Genomic DNA, 16642 nt, shown 5'->3' with positions numbered 1-16642 from the left:
TGAACAGTAACATGTCAAAAGTTAACCTCATCTACCAAGAGGTTATATTATAGACATTGAACCAGTTGATCATTTTTAAATGTAGTTGGGTGTGGAGAAATTGAGGTTATAATGTGATTATCCTAATCGTTTTAAAAATTGATCTTTTTTATTGTATATAATATAATGGATAAATTATTTTAAGTCGTGGGTGAAACGAGCGTTGAGGGACTTCCGCCGACTTCTGACTTCTGTTGCATTCAAATAATTATAAAATACGATAATTTGGTCCAGGGAGCATCCGTTTTTGGTGCAAAGATAATTCGTTTGGCGTGTTTCTTAATTGAAATTAACCTAAGTGGGTCGGTCCAAAATCGGCGGAAGTCCCTCAACGCTCGTTTAACCAAATCGTGCATTAACATTATAGTCATATAGAATAAAAATTAATGAAACATAAGTATTCGGAAAAACATTGGAAAATAATTACAAAACAAAATAGTTGTTCAGACAGGATTTTACACAAGATTAAGTACTGGTAACCACTGGTGTTATTATTTAAATTGTGTAATAACTACATCATTTATAAGATGGAGATACCGCCAGATTGCTGTTATTGTATCATGCGCACGCGCAAACCAACGACGTAGAGGAGAAAATATCAGTCACAGAGTACTGAATACGGAGCAGATTTCGATAGTGATATTTTGTCACAGATATTTCGCGTCATCAGTCACAGGTTTATCTGTGACAAAAAAATACCTGTGACAAAATATCGGTTTGTGAAATATCGGCCATCTCTATCCAGAAGTACATACCACACAAACAAGCAACTGTACTTGCGGTTTTCCTACGACTCAAAAAGCCGAATGGACAAGATCGCTTTATGACTATGACGTTGAGCCATATACTCTCGTGGGGATTGAGGGATACATGCATCGATCTGCCTTTTCCGGCGAAAAGGGGTACAAAGTGACGGGGGCGTTACACGTCCGTGGGTGCACTGCACATATCAGCACTGACAATTACCGCCACATGCAGATAGGAACGCCCCTGTATCTAGTGTCACCAGCAAGCTCAACAACAAGAAAATTTCATTGGTTTATTTTACGACGCTTCATCAACTGCTATGGTTATCTAGCGTCTGAGTGAGATGAAGGTGATAATACCGGCGCTGGAAAGTTACCCAGCATTTGCTGTTAATGGGTTGAGGGAAAACCTCAACCAGGTAACTTACTCCAACGAGAATTTGAACCCGGACCCGCTCGTTTTACGGTCTGGCATGCTAACCGTTACTCCACAGTGGTGAACTTCCGTTGCTTTTAACGACGAAAATTCTCAATCGACTTTAAGTGAAACTAAAGTTTCTGAACCAATAGTGCTATTAGTGGTGAGTCAATGAGTAGAACGGTTGGACACGAAATCAAATATGTTGTTGTTGTTTTCTAATGCCAAGCGTTTGACAATAAAGTCATTTGACCTCTTGCACTCCAATATTTTTCAAAGATATTGTCATGACGAAATCAAATATAACAACAGGCATTTCCCAAATTTATTCTGCGTTTAATTTCCTCCCGAGTGTCATTTATATTTGTATATATATATTTGTTACTGTTGCTCCAAGGTATTTGAACTTTTCCACCTTTTCAAAAGATAAATTTCCAATTTTCATATTTCCATTTCGTACAATGTTCTGATCATGAGACATAATCATATAGCCTACTTTGTCTTTTCGGGATTTACTTCCAAATCTATCTCCTTACTTGCTTCAAGTAACATTCCCGTGTTTTCACTAATAGTTTGTGGATTTTCTCCTAACATATTCACGTCATCCGCACAGACAAGCACTTGAAAAAAAAAAAAACAACAAAGTGGAGGAACATAATGAAACCCAAACCAAATACAGTGGTTTAATGTCAACACAGTCAATATTTCTTCCCGGTAATCGAAAAACTCATAACAGGAGTATTCCTGTATATGTAAAAGTACCGATAATAAAATGTATTATTTCAATACCATATTACCCGCATAGGCATTTTGTAAAATAAACTTCTACCACATGATCGCGAAAAAAACATAAACACGTAAAACAACTAAGATAACAAAGATTAACTATTTCATTACATAGAGCAAATGTAGCTATATCATATGCATTTTTAGTAACCGTCTACTAATATGTGACATTTTACAGAGATGAAACATCACTATTCCATTCTCTTGCAATAGGACAATGCTGAGACCTCACACCGCACGAAAAACCACGAAAAAAATCCAGGAATTGGGAGGAATCGAACTGTTAACACACCCGGCATAAAACCTGGATCTTCAGATTACCATCTCTTCCTGTGTGGAAATGTCCAAAACTTGGGAAGCCGCTGAAATGTGAATCACCGAATTCTTCGCATCGAAAACTGTAACATCGCGGGATAAAAAGCTCGATGAAAGGTGGTTCAAGACTATACAATCACAGTCTACTATATACAGTCGCGAAGCTCAATATATAGTAAAAATGCAAACATGGGTAGTTGCCCACCACTAGGATCGCTACTATCGCCTAATCATCGCAGATCTCTCTCCTAGTAGACGACAAAATATGTTACACTTTCGTTGTGTTCTTTTGGAAAAATTAACACCTTCCTTCCCTTATTGAAATATTAAATGCATAAAGTTAATTTATTATTTTAATGAAGTATATTAAATTCCACCATAAACTCAAAGATATTTGCAAGAAATAGGTTAATATTATTTTTGTTTGTGCAAAACGAACTGAAATTTACTATAATCGCTTCACTCATTCAAGATTATAGCGATAATTAACTATGAAACCAATAAATATTAATTTTCATTTCCCTTTACAACAATAATAATGGAAATATGAATTAATGGAGTAACTTACGTGTACCGGTACTTGTAGTGTAGGCTTACGTAGTTAACAAAGTGGGATGAGGTTAAGCAATAATAATCACACCAGAATTGGAAATAAAACGTGATCAATAAATTTTATTCTAACAGACTTTTTCTACGTCTCTAGTAAAGTAACAAATAAAAATAACAACAAAATTAACAGCTATAATTAAAAACATTTCCTTTGAAAAAAAAAGTAGGCCTAAGCAATAATAATCCCACCAGAATTGAAAATAAAACGTGATCAATAAATTTCATTAAAACAAACTTAATTTTTCTACGTCTCTAGTAAAATATTATTATTCCAATTATTGTATTTTAGCCATTAACATTTTCATTACAACCAATAACGAACATTTCACAAGCATCAATGTGAAATACGCAACGAGCTAGCACTCGATGGAAATACGACACAGTCCAAAGTCGACCGTGGACAGTCTATTGTTTCTAGTTGCTAACCGCTTGGAGCGCTTTATCATGAGATTTGCAAAAAATCACCTCAAGCTTCGCGACTGTATATAGTAGACTGTGATACAATCTAATGGTCCTTACTTTGAAGTTTAAATTAGTTTCTTGCCAGAACACACTCCAGCTAAAATTTTGCTAAAAAAAATTGACTGCACTTATAAGACAGTATCATATCTTCCTAGCTGTAAAAATGTGTCTGAATTAGCTAATCTGGAATCCAACTGTAACCATGGTAACTAGAAAACAGAGAAAATGTCATCTGTGTAAATGAAAGGAAGATCAACGCCAAAACAGATATTTCTGAGTTTCCGGACATAGCCACACACGCAGTATGTATCGCAAAGTACATTCCAAGCAATATGAAGACAATGTCCTGCGTTTGGTCGACTGAAAGAAATCTTAGAACCAGCGACGGAATCGTGTTTTTACGATTGCACGCTCCACATTGTAAGAATTCCACGGCACAATCATCCCAAGAACGAAGCATTTTATAGCGTAAATCCACATTTGTGAACTGAGTGAGTCATCCCCATTACGAACGATCAAAAGGGTATAAAAACAGAAAAAATCATCAGTCTTCCGACAGCAGCTTTACCGGGAATTTCCATTAAAAAGATGCGACATTTCCTGATGTCACAAATTCTGAACCTGCCGCTCTTTGTACACCCCTCGACTCTTCGTAGAAATTCACTGCTCCGGACTGGATTCCTGAAATGTTTTTCTTTCGTTTTTGTCCAGCTGTACCTGCCATATCGTAAAATTGGGGTGATTGTTATTTGTGAAACTGCATTTTTAGTACTGAGTTGTTTTATTATATGTTTTCTTAACAGTCCGACAAAAAACTATAAATTATGCTACACGTCTCGGTAACTCAATGCTCAATCACGGGCTTATTTGACCGCGTACTGGGTTCGATCCGCGGAGTTCTCGTGATACTCACGATGGACATGTTCAGATGTGTTCTCTTGTTTCCTTCAACTGTACAAGTTAAATTCAGCAACGCTATTTACTCTATCTTCTCCACCAGTATCGGCCTGGTATAGGGCAGGCCTGCACAAGGTTTGCGCTCTCCGAGCCGGCTCACAGCTCATGAGCGGAATGCAGATAGTAGCTGCGCTCTGTATAAGGGTGAACTGGAAGAAGGGGTGGATTTCGTACAAAATAAACACAAAAGGAAGTACTATTACGAGTGCTTATGAAATGAATTCCCGTTCAGTGTTTGCAAAACTATCTTGGACTATTATTAATTAATAAAGGAATATTTATTTTACAGAAATAATAGAAATTCTATAGCTACTTAAATATAAAATATCATTTTGCTATATTTTTATTTATCAGTACATCAAAACGAGGTTTTATGCTGTTGGCAGCTGAAAGGAACAGTAGCCTACTGATCGTAATGAAACATCAGTTACAGATGTTCGATGTCTGCCCTAATTAAAGTTGATTATAGAAAACAGTTGCTCACAAATATAAATGTTGAGCCAAACATAGCAATCATTTTCACAGCCAGCCTGTGTAGTCGTGGATATTATTGCTAATGTTTAGTCTTGTAAAACTCAACCAGGCTAGTAGTATTATTCAAACGATCTTTAGTCCTTAGGTCACATTGAAGATCAGTAAGTTTGAGCTGTAAATCGTTATGTTCCGTCTTTTAGATTCCTCCATACTGTACTGTAGCAATAGGTAAGCAACGTGAAACAGGTACTGAGAATAGGCCTACACACTGCACTCCACTAGATAACTGAGTGGTCGTTTCCCTCTCCTCTACCTATAGCAAGTCTATGTCATTCTGACGTATCTTCCTCTCCGTTTCGGCGAGCGGTAAAAACCGCTCTCCCGCTCCGAAGGAGCGCGCACGCTCGTTGAGCGCTGTTTGTGCAGGCCTGGTATAGGGGTAGCGACAGTTGTCTTCCAGGGCTGTGCTCAAGATTCTATCTTGGTTTATTTACTTACTTGGACTTTTCACTGAGGTTCTCCAAAAGTAAGGCGAATGTCAGTTAATCCATGAACAAATCTCGGACTCGCATAGATGTCAATTTATTCCTCTGAAGCCAGACAATCGCGCAATTGATAAAGTGATGTAAAATAACAAATTAATATTACTTTATTTTTTTCTCACTTCATATCAACAAAACGCAGGTTGATAGTGATATGTTAATATTGTAACTTTTATTACAAAACAATAATGAAATTTTATTGTTTCAACAATAGTCACTTCCAATAATTTAAATTCTTCCGTCAACAATGGGATTTCCACTCCACACAGTAACACAGTATTCGTTATTGCACTCCACAGACGACAATGACAATTTACCTGGATTATTCAGAACAACAATGAACTGTTAATCTTAACTACTGTTCACAAAGCACTATTTACAAAACACAACTGTCAGTTCACAGTTCCTTTGCCTTGGCTAGTTCTTCTAGCTCAGTCACTCGAGTTCACAGTATCTCGAACCCCAGACCTTCAGAGACAGTCCACTGAACTTCGAACTCAGGTCCCCCAACTGCGGTCCACTGCACTCAAACTCAGGACTTCCGGCTCCCTCAGTTACGGACACAACTCAAGTCGAACTCCGGTCTCGAAGCTGGCTTCACTGCTACACAAGACTGGCTGGCTTGCTGTCCAACGACTACAACAACAACTGCTGCTGCTCACTTGCCTCCCTTCTTTTATAACCAAACCATAGTTTCCAGAGAGTACGATGCTAGAAATTTCCACAGATGTCCAGAAGACGGCACTCTCGAATTCTCTGGATTTCTCCCCTCAGTCACAGGCGCATTATTTCCACTCTCTGCTGCGGTGGCCGTCTCTCCTCTCCTCTCTACGCCACACCACATGCCCCAGGAAGCAGATGCGCGCGCAACTTCCGCGCCGAACTACGGCCGACTTTGCCCTCCTTCTGCCGGTCGTGAGATCGTATCCCAGCTGTCACAATATTTTGACGTAGAACTCTTTCTCTTCACAATGAATGGGAGGTAACTTGGGAATGACCATAAAATAAAATGCAACCATTTTCGCCCTTATATTCGCCTTGTTCTACTTATATTACCTTCTTCTTTTTGTTTTTGCCTTCTCCTTGTTCTCCTTGTTCCTAGTTATCCTTGTGTTCTCCTAGCACTCCTTGTATTTCCCTTGTTCTCCTTGTGTTCCACTATTTCTTCTCGAGTTCCCTCTAGCTCTCCTTGTATTCAGCTTGTTCTCCTTGCATTACCCTACTTTTTCTTGTGTTCTCCAGCACTCCTTGTATTTCCCTTGTTCTCCTTGTGTTCCACTATTTCTTCTCGAGTTCCCCTAGCTCTCCTTGTACTCAGCTTGTTCTCCTTGCATTACCCTACTTTTTCTTGTGTTCTCCAGCACTCCTTGTATTTCCCTTGTTCTCCTTGTGTTCCACTATTTCTTCTTGAGTTCCCCTAGCTCTCCTTGCTTTACTCTATTTCTTCTAGCTTTCTTTGTATTGTCCTCGTTCTTCTTGTATTCCCCTTGCTTCCCCCCACACGTAGTTCTACGTAAAGCTATACACTTCTCCATTTTTCAATCTCAATACTGCTAAGAAACTCTCTGGCAATCACCGCGTGCTGGAACTTAATATGTGCAACGTTCTGGAACTGCCTACAGGGCGCATCGTTAGGGCAATGAAGGGTTAGCTGCGCTGTTGGGAATGCAATCACAGGAACAGCCTAAAAGCTCATGTCCGGATATATATATCTGTGGTATCTTGGAGATGCATAGATACTCAGACACTATAAAATACATGATGGAGCTAGAAACGTTCACGTACCTGCTTGGCTCTCGCCTTGGCTTTGGAGATGTCATCGTGGTCCGCGTGGTCGTGGCGGCTCTCGCAGAGGATGGACTGGAAGTACTGCTCATACTGCGCCAGCCTCTGGACCTGCAACACATGAGAGAGCTCTGTGCAACCATTGCATACTGAAGGGTTCGGGAGCAACATCAGACTTAGGCCCTATATTGATATATAATTGCAAAAAGCGTTCAAAAATTAGCAAGTTATACCACAGTCTAGTATATACAGTCACGAAGCTCAATACGAAAGGAATATGCATCCATAGATAGTTGCTAACCACTAGGATCGCTACTATCGCCTCATCACAGACAATGCGAAATAGTACCGGCACAGTCTATTGTTCCTAGTACCCTCACAATTCAAGCTTCGTGACTGTATATACTAGACTGTGGTTCATACTTAGAATCTATAAAACTATAACTGTATGCTTCTGCCATCTGTTGACAAAATTTATGCGGAGACATAAATGCAAACCGTATTCAAATAATATCAAGTGATATTTGGAATCTACAAAACTATTACTGTATCCCTCTGCCATCTGTTGACAAAATTTATGCGGAGACATTTTTTTTTCCTTCAATGATTGTTTCTTCATAACTACAAGGTCGAATTTGACCCTTTACTTTTAAAAGAAGTGTAGGAGATCATATGACAAGTTAGAACCTAAAATATGCGGAGACAAATGCAAACCGTGTTCAAATAATATCAAGTTTCACTTAGAATCTATAAAACTATTACTGTATCACTGTGCCATCTGTTGACAAAATTTATGCGGAGACGTGTTCAAATAATATCAATGATTTTTTATTTTATTTATTTAACCTGGTAGAGATACGGCTATCAGGCCTTCTCTTCCCCTCTACCAGGGGATTACAACTACAATATTAAGAATACAATTACAATTAATATTAAATTTACAGATACAATAAAAATCAAAGTACTAAAAGATTAACTGATTAATAAAAGCTAGATAGTTTATTCTAAAAGTTGAGAAGAGAGAAGCACTTTTTTTTATTAAGTACAAATTAAACCTACTCTACGCAGTAAAAAAATGCTTAATAAGCTTGCTTTTGAACGCTACTAAATTCCGACAGTCTCTGATGTCACTGGGTAGGGTATTCCACAAGCGCGAGAGCGAGATGATGTATGATGATGAATACGATGATGTCTTATGTGTTGGTATGAAGCTATATTTGAAATCTGTTATACATATTATTATAGTGACTATGAAAGAGTCTTCATTAGAGTCACTATGCACGTTGCATTACTCTGCCATCTCTTGTCAAAATTTAGCATTACTTGCGCACATACAAGCCAAATGGCTAAGGGCTGTATGGATGGATGATAGGTAATATCTAAATTTTAGAAAAAAATTGGCAAAGGACTATCCGATACTAGCAAATAAATGAATGAAGACATAAATGAATAAATAAATATATGAAGGAATGAATGATGAATGAATAAACAAATAGATAGATAAATAAGTACTGAATGAATGAATAATAAATAAATAAATAAATAAATAAATAAATAAATAAATAAATAAATAAATAAAAGACTGAGTGAATAAATAAAACAAAAACAAGCATGAATCAAATCCTTTAATTTTTTCTGAGTTTATTATCTCATCCGAAGCCGTTACCTGAAACATGGACAAATTCTTAATGTGGTGATAATCAAATTCTGGCATTTATTTTACGCCTTGCACAGGGTCAAACCCGGTATAGGCGAAACCTGCGTGTCTGGTAATTAATTTGGCACCGCGTCAGTAACTTGTCACGACAATGTGCGCTCAGCTCGTCGGATCGGTTGCCATGGTGTCCATCCACGGCGACTGACCTGACAGCGATTCTCAGGAAAGGTTTCCTTGGTAACGCTTCTAATGACGGACAATAGCTATCGCACAGCAAGATATACTGCATAAACGGAAAAGATATGCTAATTCCAGTCCACATTCATTACAGCGAACAGCATTGTCAGGCATCAGTTTCCAGTTCATGCAAGTCAAGCAAGATGATGTAACAGGCTTTGAAGATCGCATACGTGTAGAATCTCGGTCCAAAACGTACCCAGTTCCGCTCATATTCATATAAATACTTATATGTTAAAATAAATGGTAATACAATAAATTCTATACTCGATAATGTAACAAAAGTATAATCATCAATATAACAGTAATAATAATAATAATAATAATACTAATAATAATAATAATAATAATAATAATAATAATAATAATAATAATAGGCTAATAGAATTACATGGAGTACAATAGATTTCAGAGGCCCAGTTCCTATCCTCATCTATTTTGCAATCAAAATAACACTCGTAAGCTCTTTTAACTAGTGTAGTAAAATTCACCTGTCCTTTCTAAGTTAATTAAGCACAAACGTAACAAAAATCCTTTATGATTTACAAAGTATTTTGAGGTATGTTTCAATTTATATGATACTGTACATAAATTACATAAATTCTTACTTAACAGATGAATTGCTGATTAATATGTGTTACTTATAATGAAACTAACATCTGTCCATTCTTATTATTATCATTAATTTCTCTAAATAGATTTACAAAACCTCTAATGGCAATTACATTAATATTCTCATTATAGAAATATATTTTACATCTATATATATTTTTTTTTCTCCCTGTAACATAGTTCTAGTATGCTTATATTAAATTAATTTTCATCATTTACTAGCTATCTCAAATCTCAAATCAATTATAATTGATTGAATTAAATTAGCTCATAAATTAAGTTACTACTTTACCTTATAGGTTTATCTAAATTTAAATAAATATGTAGTCTACTAGTCGTTATAACTGAAGAATATTGCTGGAGAACATTTTTAAGTGTAGTGTAAATATTTATGATTTAAATATGTATTGTATTGATTAAGGCTGGTTGAGTGGAAGAGAAGGCCTTATGGCCTTAACTCTGCCAGAGAAAATAAAACATTATTATTATTATTATTATTATTATTATTATTATTATTATTATACTTTTATCACACTTAAAATTAGAATAAAGAAAACATGGGTTATGACACTTGTTTCATGATTGTTAGTTTCAACTCAACTGAGAATTAATACTAACTCTCTCCAGTCTTATGAGGAATAAAATTTATTTTTATGAATTCTGACTTCACAGGCAACAGTGATCTAAAGTTATAGGTCAATTATTAAAGCAATAAAATGAAATATTTGAAATATTTTCTTTCAATTAGCTTGTTAAGGACTGCATATTATAACAATAAAAATAAATCATTTTTTCTAAAATTTCAAAAAAAATGGTGGGTGGTAGAAAAATTCTAACTTCAGTTTTGGGATCAGCAGATGACACTACATAAGAAACAGCAGAAATTGTGCATTTAATAAAATCATTGTTGACCAGTGTTATTGGTGTGAACTTAATTTCTTTGCAGAAATAGGTCCATTCGACAGATTCTATATACGAATCTTATGAGTAAACTGTTTCTATACGGGGGGTCAGGAGCAAGACGCAAAATCTCAAACCATCTGCATAAGCACAGGCGTGTTTTAGTCCCTCCTGTATCTCGCATTACATCACAGAACAGGGTACGAGCCGTGCAGGTTCAACAGTGGATTTTTATAGTCGCCACAAGTTCTTCCAGAACGACTTGAGGCCACTCAGACAGCTACAAAGTGAGAACAGAGATAACTGCAGGAATGTAAGGAAAGCCACTCATGAGGACTGCGCCCCCTACTAGCTTGGCGTGGGCACATTTGTCTTGCACCTTAATTGTAGATTATGTGTCACGATGTATAACGGGGAACAGTTACGACCAATTTAAGTGACAATGACATCAGAAAGAGAGCGTCCTAATCCATTAATATCCGATGTCATAATTAACGACACAAAACAAAGAAGTTATGCGAGATGAAAGGTTGAGTGCGCAGGGAAGAGTCACAATTCCACTTGATAATAAAATTTGGGGGGGGGGGAGGCAAAGGGTAATTGGGATTTCCTGGTCTCTTACCGGGTCAAAAACCCTGATAGAACTGATATTTAACCCTTGCGATGAATTTCAGTGAAGTCCGGAGGGCCTAATTAGTCAAATCCACTCTCCTCACCTCCACGCTGGGGCCCCCTGGGATCTTTTAAGATGCGAAAGAGAGAGTGGTGTGCGGATTAGTGTTGCCAATTCAGCGGTTTTCTCGCTAGATCTAGCGTTTTTCGGCGTTAGTTTCGCGGGTAAAATTTATGAAATTTGTATTGATGATATAGGGATTTAGCGGGTATTTTTAGCACTCACAGCGGCAAAATAATATAATTTTACATTGACAATATAGCAATTTAGCGGTTTCTGCATGGCTTCACAGCGGATTTTTAAGAATCAAGTTGGCAACACTGGACTGCAGAAAGCAACAGGAAGCTACGCATTTACCTTTCCCAAGAAAAACTGCAAACACTTGATGCTGAAACTGATCAGGAAGAGAAAAAGGAATTGGTTGGGCCACTGGCTGAGAAGAAACTGCATACTGAAGGATGCACTGGAAGGAATGGTGAACGGGAGAAGAGTTCGGGGCAGAAGAAGATATCAGATGATAGACGACATTAAGATATATGGATCATATGCGGGGACCAAGAGGAAGGCAGAAAATAGAAAAGATTGGAGAATGCTGGGTTTGCAGTGAAAGACCTGCCCATGTGCAGAATACTTATGTATGTTTTATTAAATCTTATGTAAGTAGTGTGGTAAAAAATAGTGTGGGGGGGGGGAATTAGGAGTACCATTAATGTAGGATAATGGCCAGGGGTTTTTTCGGACAAAGAAAATGTCCTGTTATGTGGTATCATACAGTGGAAGGCGGAGGTTGATTTGGGAGCGAAGTACAGTTTGCGACAAAACAAACAATACTGAAATTATCGCTCATCTGCTGTCCATGTGTCCCTAGCAACCAAATATTTATTTATATTATACAGGATTAGTTAAAAGTCCCGCACCACCTAAATAACTTTTGAAGCATAAGGTTCAGTGACATGAAACTTTGTATGTGAGGATAACCATATACTAAGAACTCAATAATGGTATTACCGAGTTTTTTTATACTTCCGGTTTAACCGGAAGTAACTCCAACTCTTTTATTTTAAATGGAACACCCAATATATTTTTTTATTTTTGAATAGTGCTCATTAAGAGCTTCTCAAAAAGTACCCATACTCGATACTTCTGTACAAATTCAGTGTTGCTAAGTCAAGAAAACAGAAAAGTGTATCGAATATTAAAATAATAAAATACTTCGTCCTTAACAAAAACAAAACAAAGCTAGCTCACCTTCTAAATTATGTGTTCAAATTGGTAGCCCTCAGCTGCTTTACAATGTGTCACTCGATCATAGAAACCATGTAAGGAATGATTTAACCAGACTATAGGAATATCTTGCACCACTTCCATTTTTATTTAGAGACACTGAATTTGTGCAGAAGTATCAAGTGTGGGTACTTTTTGAAAAGCTCTTCATGAGCACTAATCAAAAATAAAAATATATATTGGGTGTTCCATTTAAAATAAGACAGTTGGAGTTACTTCCGGTTAAACCGGAAGTAGAAAAAACTCGGTAATACCATTATTGAGTTCTTAGCATATGGTTATCCTCACATACCAAGTTTCATGTCACTGAACCACATACTTCAAAAGTTATTTAGGTGGTGCGGGACTTTTAACTAACCCTGTATATGATAGTTTGCATATTCAGTGTTGGGGTTAGTATTGCAATTATAGTTCTCACAACAGAGAAGGTGTTTTATTGTCCAGCATTATTTCCGATCATACGTAGTGGGGCGTCAGAATGGGCCAGCTTGTGCCATGTTAAAGAGCATTACCAGAGCGATTTAACATTGCGGCACCAAATAACACAACAATGTCAGCTGTCGTCGAGAAGTTCCGTCGTACGGGATCAGCAGAGACCGGAACTTTGGCAGAATGCCTTTTTAAATGTGTTAAATCTATCTTCATTTTGAAAGTAAATCTGTACGAATTATACCTTTGTGATTGAAACGTCACTGTTTTATGTTGCCTTTTTCTGCCTTCTTTAATATATATGCCTAATTTACAAAATAAATGTTTTTTGCCTATATTTGATTATTTATCTATTATTTATTAATTTATTATTAAAAATTGCCTACAGGTATGTTTTAATTTATTTCTATAACCGCTACAATGAAAGTGACTTCACCGAACGTATATTATTGTCTTTCAGTCAGTTCATATTCTCTTTGCAACAATGAATGCTGCCGTGCAAAAATGTACAACAGTAAGCGTTTTAATCATCGCTTGTGTTTATTTGACAAGGCAACAATGAGTGCGGGTCTAACGTTATTTTTAACGGTTTTTTTTTTTTTTTTTCCCCCGACGTTGTTGTAGCTATAAGTCCCGTCGCTCTAATTTCCGGCAGCCAATCGCGTTGCAGGTCGGCTACATTTAAACGTGTGCGTCTTGTGATTCGCTGATGAAGACGTTATTCATTTCTTAAGGCTCGATAAATACTTAATATAATCGCCCGCCATTTTGGCTCTTTCGTTGGCGTTCGCAGAAAGCATACGAGGACGTTATTTGCCGCTCAATTATTTGCTGAATTATAGTGCGTTTGATTTATTGTCATAGGAGCTACGACATGATAATGTTTAAAGGTGTGGCAAATAGATTCCTCGTATGGTAACTCGGCAACGAAAGAACAAAAATTGCGAACGATACTACCTACTTAGACTTTATAGAGTCTTCACTTCCTAAGACGTAAGCAAAGAGGAGGAGTCACGCCGGGAATAACAGCGTCGGTAGTATAGCTAAATATTTCATATCGCAACATATCAGTACAACCAAACGACTTACGTAAAGCTTTTCTTGCTGCCGAAATCCCTTTGTGGAAAGTGCAAGGTTGTGGGTCTAGTGCAAGGTTTTTGTAATTGCCTTTTATTGCGTATTTTAGCTATTTATAATGCCTTTTTGCCTGCCTATTTTAGCTATTTATGATGCCTTTTTGCCTGCCTATTTAATGATTCATAATGCCTAAACTTCCGGTCTCTGGCAATCAGTCTCATGTCGCCTTACATGTTATAATTACGTATCTTGATTTTCAGAGTATGTTTGTAATTACAGCACTCCGTATGACTGGAAATAATGCTCGACAATAAACACTTTCTGCTCTGTTGTGAGCGACAATTGCAGAAATCAACAGAACACCGAAGTCACAATTTGTCAAACCATTATATAGGCTACTATAAATAAATACTTCGTTGCTAGGGAAACGTGGACAGCAGATGAGCGATGATTTCAGTAGTGTTTGTTTTGGCGCATACCGTATTTTTTATGGCGGAATATTGGGCGAGAAAAATTGTCCTTGCTGAGTAATACAGGGACATGATTTTATTTTTACTAACATTTCTAATATTAACCTGGCTATACCTTTGGATCAACGATTAAGAACCGGAAACACAGTTTGCTACCTCCTTCCACGACTGGAGTTCGATGATACTGGCGTAATATACAAACAAATCACTTTACTAGGTATAGGAGGGAAGAAAAGTAGTTCATCCATTTACGTAAACTAGGAAATATCGCGATTTTGAGTTTGATAATTTTCACTAGATTTTTGTTTAATCAAAATACAGTACCGGTACAGTATTAACAATAAGTGTTTTTACTCACGAACTGAGCTGTCCATGTGGACGTATTCATTATGCAGTGTATATTATACTGTCTACAACACATTGGCGTACAATATAGAGAATGAAGTTAAATTGAAAAATAATAATAATATGGATATTTAAACACATTTTTGAAAATGTTGGCCGTTCATTTCGATACAGGCTTCAGTTCTAATGTGAATATTATCGCACTATAGACTATTGTACGTAATTCCAATTACCAGGTTCGTACTTCGTATCAGTAAGTCACGTTGAAATAATTCTGTACCTACTCTATAAAAGAGACCTTACGTACTGTAAATTCAATCTTCACTTCTGCCCGATCCGAAAAGATAAAATTACTCAGACATGCTATCTACTGTCCGTCCAAGTGGTTACGTCGCAGCGTCGTAAAATGGGAGGAAATCACGTGACAGTTAATTACTTAATTTAAGTTATTTTAAACAATTGTATGGGTATAATATCACGTAGACGTCCAATTCCTAACAGAAATTAATGTTCTCAGAATAGATCTAGGACAGCCCAGCCACTAGCATTTACAGAGAAGCGAATAGAATCAGGTGGGGGAAACCGGGATACGACGTAGGCAAATGGAAAATGATGCAATATTGAAAGCTCTTTCGTCACTGGAAAACGCGAAAATATTTTTGGAACGTACTGTTTACTATGACCGTAAGGCTACTATGACTGTATATGCGGTTTTGGATCTGTGTGGAGGACGTTTGAACTTCATTAGTAGAAGGGGTGGGAGTGAAGTACATTCAAAAACTCAGGTACAATAAAAATTGAAGTAAAAATAAAATGATGTCCCTGTATAAACCAACCAACAGGTGTACAAGTGGAATACTAAATTCCTGATGAAGAACTGCACCAATAATATTCGTGTGACAGAAGCGCGGCACCTTGATCCTCAGTGAATTTTGGGCTGCCGAGTCGTGTGACGAAGCTGAGAGCGCGAGGTATGCCGGTGGAACCCGCATCGGATCTAGTTTGTACGATGACCTCGCATAGCTGCGGCCCGGCCTCCTCACATGTGGACCAGATGCTCCTCAGATTCCTCACAAACTGCGAACTGCTCTCCCGCCTCCCTTACAAATGTTCTGTAGGCCAACGCGAGGGTGGGAAAATCATCACTTCAAATTTTGGAACTTTACTGTCACTAATATTTTTCTGAATACTACAAATTCATCAAATGACATCACAGCCGGTTTCAAAGTCAACACCGACATAAAATTGGCACGAATTTAGTGTATCTATACTAATAATAAATCTGTAGCCGAAATTTTTCTGGTAATTTTCGATTTTCCAAAAATAATTCGTCCTAACATATATAATTAACCACCCTGAAACCGAAAATCGCTTTTTTGACATTTTTGTTTGTATGTCTGTCTGTCTGTCTGTATGTTTGTTACCTTTTCACGCGATAATGGCTGAACCGATTTATATGAAAATTGGAATATAAACTAAGTTCGTTGTAACTTAGATTTTAGGCTATATGGCATTCAAAATATTTTATTTAAAAGGGGGCTTGAATTAAATAAATCGAAATATCTCCCTTATTATTAATTATTATGAAAAATATTACATAACAAAAGTTTCTTTAAAAATAATTTCCGATAAGTTTTATTCCATGCAAAATTTTGATAGGACTGATATTTAATGAGATAAATGAGTTTCAAAATTACAATAACAACGCCATCTAAGGCGGTGTAGGTCCACACCTGTGGAGTAACGGTCAGCGCGTCTGGCCGCGAAACCAGGTGGCCCGGGTTCGATTCCCGGTTGGGGCAAGTTACCTGGTTGAGGTTTTTTT

At 37.1% G+C, this 16642-nt stretch overlaps 1 protein-coding gene across 9 annotated transcripts in view; it reads right to left on the bottom strand.

The window, feature by feature from the left end:
- Nucleotides 1-16642, bottom strand: part of LOC138716254 (uncharacterized) — a 619716-nt gene that overhangs the window by 105053 nt on the left and 498021 nt on the right. For all 9 annotated transcript variants that reach the window (XM_069849112.1, XM_069849113.1, XM_069849120.1 and 6 more), the window contains one exon: nt 7134-7244. In XM_069849112.1, the coding sequence (XP_069705213.1) occupies nt 7134-7244 (111 nt within the window). The remainder of the gene's footprint in view (nt 1-7133; nt 7245-16642) is intronic.

The sequence above is a fragment of the Periplaneta americana genome, chromosome 16 (assembly GCF_040183065.1).
Source record: "Periplaneta americana isolate PAMFEO1 chromosome 16, P.americana_PAMFEO1_priV1, whole genome shotgun sequence".
Taxonomy (NCBI): domain Eukaryota; kingdom Metazoa; phylum Arthropoda; class Insecta; order Blattodea; family Blattidae; genus Periplaneta; species Periplaneta americana.
This window is presented reverse-complemented; position numbering and strand designations above follow the sequence as displayed.